Source organism: Delphinus delphis, chromosome 4 (assembly GCF_949987515.2).
Source record: "Delphinus delphis chromosome 4, mDelDel1.2, whole genome shotgun sequence".
NCBI classification, from domain to species: Eukaryota; Metazoa; Chordata; class Mammalia; order Artiodactyla; family Delphinidae; genus Delphinus; species Delphinus delphis.
Window position 1 is genome coordinate 67,916,492 of NC_082686.1, and position 14,403 is coordinate 67,930,894.

Consider the following 14,403-nt stretch of genomic DNA (forward strand, 5'->3'; position numbering starts at 1 on the left):
AAAGACAGAGTAGAAAGACAGGAAGAACCTGGGTTCTTTGGGATGACAAAGCCTCCATTCCAGCTCCGGCCAGTGTACCTCCAAACTTTCCTTAGGTGAGGAAAAAATTCACCATTATGCGTTTAGTTAGGCAACTTCCATTCTGGGATTTCTGTTACAAGCAACTAAGCCTAACCCAAATTGATTCAGGAGGTTAACCCATGAAACGTTGTCTTTCCCCAATAATCTCATTCTGTCAGAGCCTTTATCTTGGGTTTGCAGTTATGCCAGTCCTAAACCCTATATCAGAGAAAGATATCCTTGAAGAAATACGTCTGTAGACACTTCGGGGTGAAAGTAGAGAGAGTTTCATGGTACTATTCTTTGAGCATATTATAAATACAGTAGGCTTCCCCAGGCTAGCCTGGAGAACTAACCGCCAAGATCTGCATTGTTCCTCCAGGAAAAAAAAAAAAAGTTCTGAGTCCAAACAATTGATATACAAATAAAATGTGTAGAACACAAGCAATGAAAATTACAAAAGACAGCAAAAGAGTAGAAAGAACCAAAAGGTCTTGATAATCAACTCTTTAATTAAAAAATAAGACCACAGTTACTATGGAAGTGCTAATGTAGGGCTGCAGTACTACAATTTAGTAGTCCATTAGATACTCTAGTGGTTAGGGGTAATTCTAGAAGACAATATCACATGTTACCCCAGTACTTAAAGGAATTAACCAGGAACTCAGTCCTGCTTTTTCATCCTCCCCCACATCCAACCACAATGGTTTCCTATCAGCCCCAATTCCTGGCCTCTTCCCAGACATATTCTGGGAAATTTATCTGCAGTTTAAAGACACCTAAGAGAGGGACTTCCTTAGTGGCGCAGTGATTAAGACTCCACGCTCTCAACACAGGGGGCCCAGGTTCAATCCCTGGTCAGGGAACTAGATCCCACATGCATGCCACAGCTAAGAGTTTGCATGCTACAACTAAGAGCCAGCGAGCCACAACTAAGGAGCTCTCGAGCTGCAACTAAGGAGACAGCCTGCCACAACTAAGGAGCTCGCCTGCTGCAACTAAGACCCAGCGCAACCAAATTAATTTTTTAAAAACTATTAAAAAAAAAGAGAGACACCTAAGAGGGATGGAAATAACACACTACAGTGTTTCAAGACCAAATATGGCACAGCTTCTGTACAGAACGAGAGTTATAAGCAAAATTCATCATTTACTCATAGTTGAAAACTGGCTGGCCAAAGAAAATGAACTTGGTTTATAACACAAAAGTAGTACAGATACTTTATTCTCCTCTTTCCTCTGGATGGTTCTGCCTTGTCATGATGTCCTGAACATAATATGTAATTTATAAATAACAATGGTTTTATTTCTTGTGTACATAGAGTGATCATATTTCCCAATAAAAAAACCAGGACATAAAGGATGACAATGCACTTTTGTGCTACCTGTGAAGATAAGAGTTAGTTGGGGAGAAACTGCTTAAATACCAACATAAGGAAATATTTAGAAACAGTACATTTTCCACTGCCTAGTTTTCTTTTTAAATTAATTTCATTGAGGTAAAATTTATATACAATAAAACATACCCATTTTAGACTACAGTTCAGCAAGTTTTGACAAATGTATATACTGGAATAATCACCACCATGATCAAAATATAGAATACTTCTACTACCCCAAAAAGTTCCCTCTTACTCCTGTGCTTTCAATCTGCCTGCCTCTACTCTCAGCCCCAAGCAACCACCGATCTACTTTCTGTTATCCCAATATTTTGAAACTGGATTCCTTTAAGTACACATAACAGCAATGAGGATGAGTTTTAAAAATTGCTTAATAAAATTGTCTCCAACATTTTAAATAAGAGAATCTAAAAATCTGGTTGTAATTTTAAAAGTTCAAGAAAATGTATATGCTTCAATCTTCTTGATTATATATATAATATTCTAAAACTATTGCAATCATTTAAATGATAAAATAGTGTCAGAAAAAGTACTAAAGTCTAATAGCACATTTTACACTTTTCTGTCTTAAGGCTTGGCTCCACATTCAACTTTAAACTCCCACGGGAGCCAAGTCTTTTATTCAAGTTGGCATCCCTGGTACCTAACACAGCACAACGAATGTTCAAAAATTGCTGAGTTACTGATCTAGGTGACTAGATCTAATTTTATGCTGAAACTAAGTCGCTCCTAAACCTGTTCCAATAAACAAGTTAAATAATTGTTGCAGACTCAAACACCATTTAAAAAATGCTGTACAAGCAACCAAATCTTCCAAAATTTTACAGGTTTTTTTAAAAAATTTGTTTTTGGCTGCATTGGATCTTCGCTGCTATACGCAGGCTTTCTCTGGTTGGGCGAGTGGGGGTGCTCTGCCTTGAGGTGCACAGGCTTCTCATTGCAGAGGCTTCTCTTGTTTCAGAGCATGGGTTCTAGGCACGCGGGTTTCAGTAGTTGTGGCACGTGGGCTCAGTAGTTGTGGCTCACGGACTCTAAAGCACAGGCTCAGCAGGTGTGGCGCACGGGCTTAGTTGCTCCGTGGCATGTGGGATCTTCCCAGATCAGGGCTCAAACCCATGTCCCCTGCATTGGCAGGTGGATTCTTAACCACTGCGCCACCAGGGAAGCCCAATTTTACTGTTTTAACCAAAGAACTTAAGAAAAACTGGTAAGATACTGATAATACAGAATAGTGGCTTTTTTTAAAGCCTACCATGACCAGAAAATAATTCATTCTTAATTTGTTTACCACTAAAAAATGGTGTATTTTGAGTTGGAGTGTTCTCAGAGCCTAGATTTGGTGTGAGCTAGTATAAGCTCTAGGCTCTGAGAATACCCCAATTCAAAACTATTTGTTCTTTTACCGGGCTGTTTGGGTGACTTGTGGTCATGGTTAATTGGAGTCTATCTATCATGTTAAAAGTTGTCTCATTCTATTTATTCTCCATGCCTAGATCACACACATAGGAAAACTGAATATACATAATACTGTAATGAACTTACATCTGAATAAAAAAAGAAAAAAACCCCAAACAAAAATGGAACTTTAAAACAGTATAATTAACTATAATTACTATGTAAAACTTATAAAGGATAAATACTTCAAACAGCCCCTTAAATGAACATTATAAATTAGCAAGTACTTAAGGCCCTTTTCCCCTTGAAAAAATTACCTCAGGTAACAAACAGAAAAGAGGTAGTTAACTCTACCCACAGATAGGCTTGGATAAATACCCAAATTCTTACATTCCAATTTGCCTCATCAGAAAGCATCATGGGCCATCAAACCCCTTTAAACATCACTAAACCACCTGGCTCAATTTCAACATACTCTCATAACTATGTTATAAAGCCCAGGACAGGCTAGAACTAATCTTCCATGTGCTGCATTTTGAGATTCTGTGTCCTGGTGACTTAACAAGGCCCCTGACTCTCAGCAGTCAATCTGAATCACAACATAAAATGGAATCTACCTGGGAAATGTTCTTGGGGCAAATCCCTTTTGCTATATGTTGATTCTTAATAGCTTCAATTACGATGATACTTATAGATGATGATAAAATGTAACACCTGTCATTCTTACCTAATGAGTCAGAGATAAAGAAATTTTATGGTACTGTCACAAATTCCCTACCTTCCTCACGAAGTAGAGAATAAAATGTTCCAAATAGATGCTTTACTTAGATCAGTCAATGATATGATGTATAGCTAAACGAGGCCAATTTCATTTGTCTTATATGAAAGTCAGTTAAGTGTCAAAATCATAATTTTTGGCCAACTTTAAGGCTACAGGATATTTTCCAATAATACCACTATATTTACCAGTGTATTTATCAGTATATATAAATATTACATATTTATCACTGAATGAATTTAAGTAGAAGCTGTAAGTAAAAACTTATAAAACTCGTCAGAAGGCTGAAGAGAGCCAAGAATTTCTTGTCAAGATTGAAAAATGCTACAATTGATTAACTAGAAGCCACAGAAAACTGGACAAGGGTGAAGGTGGGGTTTAAGTTAAAACACCCTCTGAAGGGCCCCTAAAGACCAAATAGCAAAACAAGAAATGGTTAAGACTAGGGGAAAAAAAATACACTTATATGATCACTGAAATACCCATTATGGATTCAGCACTATGTTAGCAGTTTGGGGGAATAAAAAATTATACAACATAGTCCCTGTTCCCAAAGAGCTTACAATGCTGTTAGAGAAACAAGTCATAGGCATTCTATGTCACACGCCATTTAAATAACAATCCAAATAAAACATACAGGAATGAAGGCAAGGAATGGATGGATGTAAGTACAAGTGGTTGAGAAGGTTTCATAGCCACGGAATCTGAGCCGGGCCCTAAGAAGTTGAATTTTAATAGGCAGAAATTGAGAAGAGCATGAGCAAAGGCCAGAAGATGAGAGAACACGGTGGTCCAGCACTCTGCAAGGAGACTACTCAGGGACACGTGCAGAGGAGACAGGTCATGTCAGTCATACTGAGGAGAGTCTTAAATGCTATTATCCTTACACAATTTAAAGGCATGAAATGTCTGTGAATATAATTAACATATTTAAATATTTTCATAAGAAACTGTTTTGGAAATAATTAGAGGAGGAGTCAGAACTAGAGGAGAGTAATTTCAGAAAGGATGATGTAGACCAGAGGTTCTCGAAGTGGTCCACAGACCTTGGGGGGGGGGGGTCTCTGAGACCCTTTCAGAGGATCTGTGAGGCTGAAACTATTTTCATAATACTACTAAGATGTTATTTTCCTATTTCACTGTGTTGACATTTGCACTGATGGCACAAAAACAACGGTGAATAAAACTGCTGTTGTCAAGCTGTGGAACCAAAGTGTACTAATAGCATTGCATTCTTTTTTTTTTTTTAAACAGCCTTATGAGGCATAACTGATGTACAATAAACAGTGTATATTTAAAGTGTACAATTTGATGAATTTTTTACATACGTATACACCTGAGAAACCATCACTACAATCAAGATGACATTTTGATCATGTCCAAAAGTTTTCCCATAACCTTTTGTAACCTCTCTCTACCCCCTCATTCTTACATAACCACTGATCTATTTTCTGTCACTATACATTTGTTTGCAAGTTCTACAATTTTATATAAATGGAAGCATATAGCAAGTACTCCTTCTTCATGCTAACACTAACCAAAGGCAAACTAAACAAAGCAGACTTTGGACAAAGTAGACATCAGAACAAGGAAGAACTCAGGAAAGAGAGGATCATCACATCTTGATAAAGTATCAATCCATTAAGAGGACATAATAATCCTAAATGTGTATGACCCTAAACTGTTACTAGCTGCAAAACAAAAACGGACTAACCTAAACTGAAAAAGAAATAAATATGCAATTATAGTTGAGAAATTTTAATACCTGTCTCTACATAATGGGTAAAACAAGTGTACGTAAAATCAGTAGGGATACAGGGGACATGAACAATCAACTTAATTGACATTTATAAAGACAAAAACAGCAGAATACACATTATTTTCAAGTGCCCAAGCTATCAAGATTGACTATATTCTGGGCTATAAAACAATAAATTTAAAAGAACTGAAATCATACAAAGTATGTTCTCTGAACACAATAGAATTAGAAATCAATAACAGAAAGACAGCTCGAAAATCCCCAAATATGTGCAAACTAAACATTATACTTCTAAGTAAACCATAAGTCAATGAAAAAATCGCAAGGGAAATCACAAGAAAATATTTTGAATAGAATAAAAATTATCTTGGAAACTTGTATCTTGAAACTCATCAGCTAGAAAGCTTCCTAAAACTTAAAAGACTTTTCTGATGAGAATGGTGATGCTATTAACAAATGTCACTTTTTTTATAATAAAGTATACAAAGATGCATCAACATTTCGAAGATCTATATAGCTTAGTAAACCAATATTTTCCAAATGGCCAATGAAAAGTATTACAAAAGATCCATTCCATGCAAGATAGACCAATGGATTTTACTGAAAGACTAGGAAGGGTTCATTGATCACGGATTCAGATTCTTTTTTTTTTTTTTTTCTTTTTTTTGCGGGGGGTACGCGGGCCTCTCACTGTTGTGGCCTCTCCCGTTGCGGAGCACAGGCTCCGGACACGCAGGCTCAGTGGCCATGGCTCACGGGCCCAGCCGCTCCACGGCATGTGGGATCTTCCCGGACCGGGGCACGAACCCGTGTCCCCTGCATCGGCAGGCGGACTCTCAACCACTGCACCACCAGGGAAGCCCATGGGTTCCGATTCTTGATTGCAACAAACGAACGTTTAAGAGACTACTCATTAGTGGTAGAAACAACCCAAATTTGGTGGAGTATCAAAAAAATCCACAATTATCTAAAAAGGTTGCCAAATGCTCCTCTCTTTTTCAGCTGCACATGTGTGTAAAGCAAGATATTCTTCGTATACTTAAAACAAACCAAAAATCGCAAGACTGAATGAAGCAGGCAGAAGAAACAAGCTGTCTTCTATTAAGCCAGACACTAACGAGCCAACAATGTAAAACAATGCCACTACTCTCATAACATTAAAAAGAAATTTGGAATATAATTACTTTCATAAAAATGTCACTTAAATTCACATACAATGAGTTTATTCTAAATAAACATTTAAAAAATTATCAGTTTTAATGTTTAACTACCCACCGTTTTACGACAGACGGAAGAAGGCTTGAAACAATAAGTAGTAAGATTTAGTGACTGAATCAATTATAGTGGTAAAAGTAAAACAACTTAGGCACCTTTGATGTAAGATCACTTCATGCTCAGAAAACCCTGAGATAAAAAAATGATATAATCTTAATGGACTTGGTTGTTCACAGCAGATTTGCCTGTTCTAATCTAGAGAATTAATCAACGTAATGTGAGCTGAAGAAAACTCATTAACTAAAAATATCATATTTTATAAGGGCTCAATTAGAATTCCAGCACATTACCAAAAGGCTGCCTTTTATACCCACACTTAATAAATAGGACACGTTTCTGCACAGTGCTACCATGCCTGGGCTGAAACAGAACAACTGATGGGGTCAGATTAGAGATTCACCCAAGGCAGAGTAAGCCTAGATCCAGCACAGACAGAAGTCCTTCATCCCAGCTGGGTAGTCCTCACAGGACTGAACGTATCCAGACCCCCTGCAGGCATATAGTGCAGTAGTTAAAGCTTGTGGAGGCAGACTGCTTAGTTTATTCTTTTCTTAGTTGTATAATTTCAGAAAAGGTTTAACTTAATCTCTTGGTGCCTCACTTTTCTTTTTTTTTATAAATTTATTTATTTGTTTGTTTGTTTATTTATGGCTGCATTGGGTCTTTTTGCTGCCCGCAGGCTTTCTCTAGTTGCTGCGAGCAGGGGTTACTCTTCGTTGCAGTGCATGGGCTTCTCATTGCGGTGGCTTCGCTTGTTGCGGAGCACGGGCTCTAGGCACACGGTCTTCAGTAGTTGTGGCTCGTTGTGGCTCGAGGGCTCTAGAGCACAGGCTCAGTAGTTGTGGCGCACGGGCTTAGTTGCTCCGTGGCATGTGGGATCTTCCCAGACCAGGGCTCAAACCCGCGTCCCATGCATTGGCAGGCGGATTCTTAACCACTGTGCCACCAGGGAAGCCCTCATTTTTCTTAAAATAGGGATAATTATTAAATCATAGGGTTACTGTGGGGATTATAAAGGAAAAGCACTTAGAAAAGCACCAAGTATGAGTACTTGGTAAATATTACTATTACAGTGTTTTACCTGAAATATGGAGTAATAAACTACTAGTCTAATATACAGGGTTGGTTAGGGTATGAGAAATATTAATAAGATACTCTAAAAGTTAACTGTGATATCTAAAAGGTCTAGGATTAAAGATCCATAGAGTAATCACAATTAAGGTTATTAAAAAAATTACATCGAAGTTATCATTTAAAAATGAGTAAATAATAGATTTGGTATAGACTTTGGATTCAGAAAACATCTACTGAATGTTTTCAAAACCAATGCATTTCTTTTACTGTTGTGAGAAAAAAAAAGTATGCTCAACTAACAATTATGGGGCAAGTGATGTGTTTTTCCTTTTTTTTTTTACAAAAACCAAAATTTAAGTAAAACATTAAAAAATTTAATAAAGGAAAGATACAAAGTATTGATAGCTGTATGATAATATTATAACTATGAAAGCACCAGCATCCAAACCTTCACTCAAAGTGAAAAAGAAAAAATATAAGCTGAATGGAAAATGACTCAAGAGTCCAAGGACAATCAGCCTGCATGAGAGGAAAGTCCAGAGGGAGAGTGGTGGTGACCGGCAGGAGAAGAGCAGGTGGGTGAACAGCCTCCTGTGATGGCAAAATATATCCTGTAGGGGCAGGATGAAGGACTCTAGAACCTTGACCTGACGCTGGGCAAGGCAGAGTCATTCAAACAGCTTTCTGGGACTACTCCCATTGCTGGCCGATGCCTAAGACACACAGAAACCAGAGCAGGGAGTTTCCAAAATCACCCCACAAACTGAACTGGCAGTTTGAGGTAGAAAACACTTTGAAAAGAGGATATGGTAGTCTGCAAACTGCCGTCAGTTATGTCAGCGCGTGGCAAAGAACGTCCACGTTCTTACTTCTGCAAGCACCCCCATCCTTCTGCAGGACTTCTACAGTCAAACACTGGGAGCCCAGCACTCTCTGCTTCGGGCCATAAACCTGTACTAAACACCCCAGAGCAGAGAGAGACGGCAGCAGCAGCCCGGAAGGCTTCTAGGATTCTAGGAATGCTTGAATGCTTCTTCATGTAATCAGCTTTGTACCCCTATCTGCCTCACTGACAGAACAAGGACTTAGATGTAGGTCAGGAGGAAAGGAAGTTGGACACACAGTCTATGTTTCTGATATACTCCAAATCAGCTCAGGTGCTGTTTAAAGGCAAAGGAGAGAGTGTGCAGGAAGTCTGGTGACTAGGAAAATAAGAAGGCTGCTCATCTTCGTAGGCCAAACATTATACTTCCTTTGAGCAAATCTCTGGGCTTGAGTAAATAGGATAGTCAAGACTCACGGTGACTACTTTTCAGAGAAAAAGACAGTGAGGAAAAAAAGTACCAAGGAGATTCTAATTTGTGATCTTTTCTCAAGAACAAGTTACACTATGATTAAAAGAAATGTACTGACTTACCTGGAAAATATCTGTCTTGTCTTCAAATAAACTGACAAAATATTTATAGTCAGCATAAGCCCAGAATTTGGAATGATCATAGTCTCTAAATGGTCCAGAAATACTAGATCGGTCACAGTTCCAGGTCAGAAACTCTTCAAGTGTAGCTTCTACGTAACTACATGTGGTTTCAAACTGAGGAGCTGCAATGTAAGAGAACCCAACTTTAAATGTACATTGAACACAGTTTCCAAATATTCTTGTTTTCTTAAATGAGGATAATTTCAACCAGGAAGTATTAACTATTATTTAACATTAATTAGAAATTAATTATGTACTTGCTAAATAATTAGAACCATTTACAACACTTAACAATACTCTTGATTAAATTTAAAAGTAAAAAACACAATTTTAACCTTAAGATTAAAGACTACCCTTTCAAAAACAAACAAAAAAAAAAACTACCCTTTCTATAGCCTGATGCAGTAATCCAGTGGAATACTTTAGTTTATCACTTCTCCAAGAACTTTTCAGGGGTCTGTGAGGTCTAAACTATTTTCATAATACTACTACGACAGTATTTGCCCTTTTCACACTTATTCTCTCACAAAAGTACGGTGTTTTCCATGGGCTACACAAATTGTGTTGACGTCACTGCTCCGACAGCTAGTGGACTGTGTGCTTATGTTCTTATAGTTTTAAATGTCCGTAAATAAAGAGGAACAAAGAGCGTTGCTCACCAAACAGTTCTACAAGGATTAAGTCATAACCCACTGCAGTCACTGACCAACCAGTGCACTCTCAGAGGAAATTAAGACATAACAGGATGAAGCACTCTGTGCTTCAGATAGAGGAAATTAAGACCATAACAGCGTGCTCTGTGCTTTGGACAAGCAAGCCTCTTAGTGAGATGTATATCTCGGGAAGAACTTCAATGACCCCAGATTCTTGCATCTTCCTAAAGAAAAGCACTAAAATCATTAGCTGTAGATATTTGTTATTTGTGACTAGCAGTAATCTTTTACCAAGATGTCTGCTTGACTGCACACGTTCCCTAGCCAAAAATCATATGCATACAGGCTTCTTCCCTACCCTTCGGAGAAGTTTTCTCAGAGCTCCTGAGAGGCTATCTCCTGTGCCGTAGTCCTTTAAGACCCTGAATAAAACTTAAACTCACAGCTCTTACAATGAGCATTTTTCTTTAAGTAGACATGTCTTGGTTTTAATTTCTAATAATGCTAAGTATCACTAGATATAACCCACATTGACAAAAAAGCTCACTCACTGGGGTACTCAATCGTTTTTAAGTCTAAAGGAATCCTGAGACCAAAATGTTTGAGAACTACTTCTTCAAATAAAAAAAAGGCAACAACAAAAAACTGTCTTTTGAAAATTTTCAACTTTATACTGCACATTTATCATACAGAGCTCCTCAATCATTAAGTAGACAACAGCTATTTAAAGTCTGTTAAATTATTCATTAGCCCATTTATTTCAGAATCATTTATTAAGTACCTAATTTGTAACTAGCATTGGGCTCAGGCTTGCAGGAACATAAAAGAAATAGATAATACTCTTGAGTTTAGACTATATTTAGATAAAAAGAAAACTTCAACCAGAATAATAGGGAATTTGAGGCATCATATAACTAGATCCCAAATTTTGTGCCATAGACACCTAGGAAAAGGCAAAGACCACCGGAGATGAGGGCTGATCAGGAAAGCTTGAAAAGTCTACTGTCTGTCCATAGTGGTTTGTTATTATGGGTAGAACTCATTTATACAAGAATTATTCTCCTAAATAGTGATGAAATGAGATTTTTTTTGCAATTAGCTGAATACTTTAAATGTACATTGGGATGTTAATATTCAAGAAACCTGATTATGATCTATTTTGGAAAACATGAAATCCTTTCAAAAGGAGATGTAGATCTAACACATGTAAATCAGTCAGCACAATGCTAGACACATAGCAGATGCTCAGTAAAAGTTAGACACTATTATTAGTACTTTTTATTATTCATTCATATATTTACTTGGGGCACTTTAAAAGTTAGCTGAATTGGTAGTAGGAAGAAAAGGATATTCAAACATCTTTTCCATCCATTTCTGCTCAAACTGTTTAGGATTATCCCAATCACATTTCTCCCTCCTCCTCTCTTTATCCTAAAACCGTATAATGGCAGAGAAATAATGGAGGGGAGGGTGTGTGTCACCCTTATTTCATTTACTTCATCAACTTGTCACCTGACTTTAAGAAGCAGGAAAACTTTACTAGGCTACATTTATCTAAAAGATAAAACCCTGCAGATTTAAGAACTATTTAAACTTGAAAATTTTTGAGAAGCATTTAGAATAGTGGCTGGCACACACTGACCCATCAATATATAAAAGCTCTTAATATTATCAACATCATCATCAAGAATTTAGCATAACAGCATTGGAATACACGGTTTTTTAACAAACAAAAACCCATGTAGCAAGAAAGCTGCTTGGTGATGGAATCATTTCTAAATCATTTCAGTAAGCTCCAATGTGAGCCTGAACACATTCTACTGTCCTGTAAGTTTTCACTTCACAGAATTCAATCCAACTGATCCAACGGAATACTAAAGCCATTGCTTGAGCCACCTGCCCCTAGGGTAGACTGAGGACTTTTCAGTTATGACCAGTTTTCACAGGCACATCCGTACTGCACCCTCATCAGAAGACTTCATTTTCTATCACAGCAAGTTCTGTACTTAAAAGAATGAAAATCTAAAAATGCAAAAAACGACACGTGAGAACTGTTACTGTCAGGGGAAAATTACAATGAATGGAATGAATGAAAATGACAGACTTTTTCATTTACATAGTGATTTCAAAATAGAATCTTTTCACCCGTTCCTGGTAATAATGGCACCAAAGGCACTGTTTTCATTCTGTCATCATGACAATTTCTTTCTGTGTAGTACAGTTGTTTTTCTTAGTTTATTCTATGCAATGGAATTACTCCTTTCTAACTTGATTATTATTGTTCTTTCGTTTAACATTAAAGTAGCCTAGGCAGCTGCAACTTTCATCCTACTTACTGTCAAAATGTTAGGTAAGAGGAAGCTCAACTGAGTTTAGGATTTGGAAATAGTGTATAAATTGAGTTTGCTTTTGACTCTCATAAAAGGAAGTCCTAAAATATTTTTTTGCACAGCAGTGAAACAAACATTTCTCCATTTTGTTAGACTTCATCACTTCACAATCAAGAAACACTTGGAATGTGGGTACCGACTATGACTTTTGCTTGTTACTCCACTCCCTATCAACAAATGTTTAGGATTATTTCTACATCTGCTTGCCAGATCACTGCCAGCTGAGGTATAGTGTTGTCACTGAGAATATATGTTGGCAAATGAATCTGATCCAAAATGTTTCAAAGAGCTACTATGACGTCATTATCTGCTTCCTAAAATAAACTAAGAGACACATTACAGTCAAATATGCTAGTTATTAATACTATTATTTCAAGCATTCTAGAAAAATTCTAACCAAAACCTAAAACAGAAATAAACATGCTCAATAGAAAGGAAACAAAGTTATCATTGCTTCTAAGATCATATGCCTGTCTTACTAAAAAGCCCACAAGAATAAACTAAAACACTAGGTACACTATTAACTGGCTGCATAAAAAATAAACATGCAAAAAATAAATGGCTTTTATTTGTATATCAATCACAGTTTGAAAAACAAAAGAGGCAAAAATATTTCCTGACAGCTACAAAAATTTTATAATATTTTAAGAAATTTGTAGACTTATATGAAAACTCCAAATCTTTTTTTTTCCCCCAAATCTTTTTACTGAGGTAAAACAAACTAGGTAAGTGAAGATTACACATTCTTGTGTAGTAAGATACAGTATTGTCACAAGGCAGATTCTTTTCAAATTACATAATTTATAGCACTTCGTGAATTTTCATTTAAAATCCTGTTGACGGAAAGAAAAAAAGAAAAACACATGACCTAAAAGTTGCAGGTTATGTTTTATTCGGGTATCTTACCGAGGACTATAATCTGGGAGATGGCCTCTCAGATGCTCTGAGGAACTGTTCTAAAGAGGTAAGGGAGGGCTTCCCTGGTGGCGCAGTGGTTGAGAGTCCGCCTGCTGATGCAGGGGACACAGGTTCGTGCCCTGGTCCGGGAGGATCCCACATGCCGCGGAGCGGCTGGCCCTGTGAGCCATGGCCGCTGAGCCTGCGCTCCGCAGCGGGAGAGGCCACAACAGTGAGAGGCCCACGTACCGCAAAAACAAAACAAAACAAAACAAAACAAACTGTCTCTGGTTTCAGTATGAAGAATGGCTGAGGCGGGAGGGCAGGGAGTGCACAGGGCCTAAGGACGAGGCTACTCCAACCACGGAGGTGAGAGAGCAGGGTAACCCCAACTGGAGGATGGCCTCGGACAGAGAAGCAGGTGGATGCTGGATACTTCAGGTGTAAGTCACCAAGTCACCAGACACCACTTAGAGAGGCCATCTGAATGACTCAGAGCTTTCTGGCATAAGAAGCTTCTTGGATAGTACTGCTCCTGGTGATAATGTTCACACCCTTTGACCCAGTCATTCTCCTAGGAATCTGTCCTAGGGAAACAATCAGAAACTTGCACAAGATTTATTTTCAAACATGTTCAGTACAGTCTTATTTATAAATTTAAAACTGCTAAGCAATCTAAGCAAAATAGGAGAATTTTAAAGATAAATTATGGTACTACCATACAATGGAATATTAGGTAGCCATTTAAAAGTCATATTTATTTAATGTCAAGAGAAGCTGCTCAGAATATGTTAAGTAAAAAAAAGAGAAAACGCAGGCTGTTCAAATTAACACAATTTTATTTTTAAAATACAGAAAGGCCTGCATGGACATATGTAATTAGTGATTGCCTCTTGGTAATGTAATTAGTGATTGCCTCTTGGTAATAAGACTAAGTGTTTTTAAATTTCTTTGGGTCTTCCCATTTTTCCAGTGTTCTCTAAAATGAGAAGGTATATTTTAATTTTTGAAATTATTTCTATTTTTAAATAATATTTTTTGAGCATTTACTATGTGCTAGGCACTGTTCTAAATGTTTAATGAATATGAACCCATCTAATCTTGAAAACATTTCTAAGATACAGAAAAGTTAAGTGACTTGCTCAAAGTCACAGAGTAAGCCAAACTTTGAACCCATGCAAGCTGACTTGAGTCAGCTCTCTTACATCACTACCCTACACTGCTTGTGGAAGTACTGTATTTATA

General features: G+C 37.4%; 1 protein-coding gene across 2 annotated transcripts in view; it reads right to left on the minus strand.

The window, feature by feature from the left end:
* HSPBAP1 (HSPB1 associated protein 1) overlaps window positions 1-14,403 on the minus strand; it is a 53,730-nt gene that overhangs the window by 24,664 nt on the left and 14,663 nt on the right. For both annotated transcript variants that reach the window (XM_060010763.1, XM_060010762.1), the window contains exon 3: window positions 9,159-9,340. In XM_060010763.1, coding sequence (XP_059866746.1) covers window positions 9,159-9,340 — 182 coding nt within the window. The remainder of the gene's footprint in view (window positions 1-9,158; window positions 9,341-14,403) is intronic.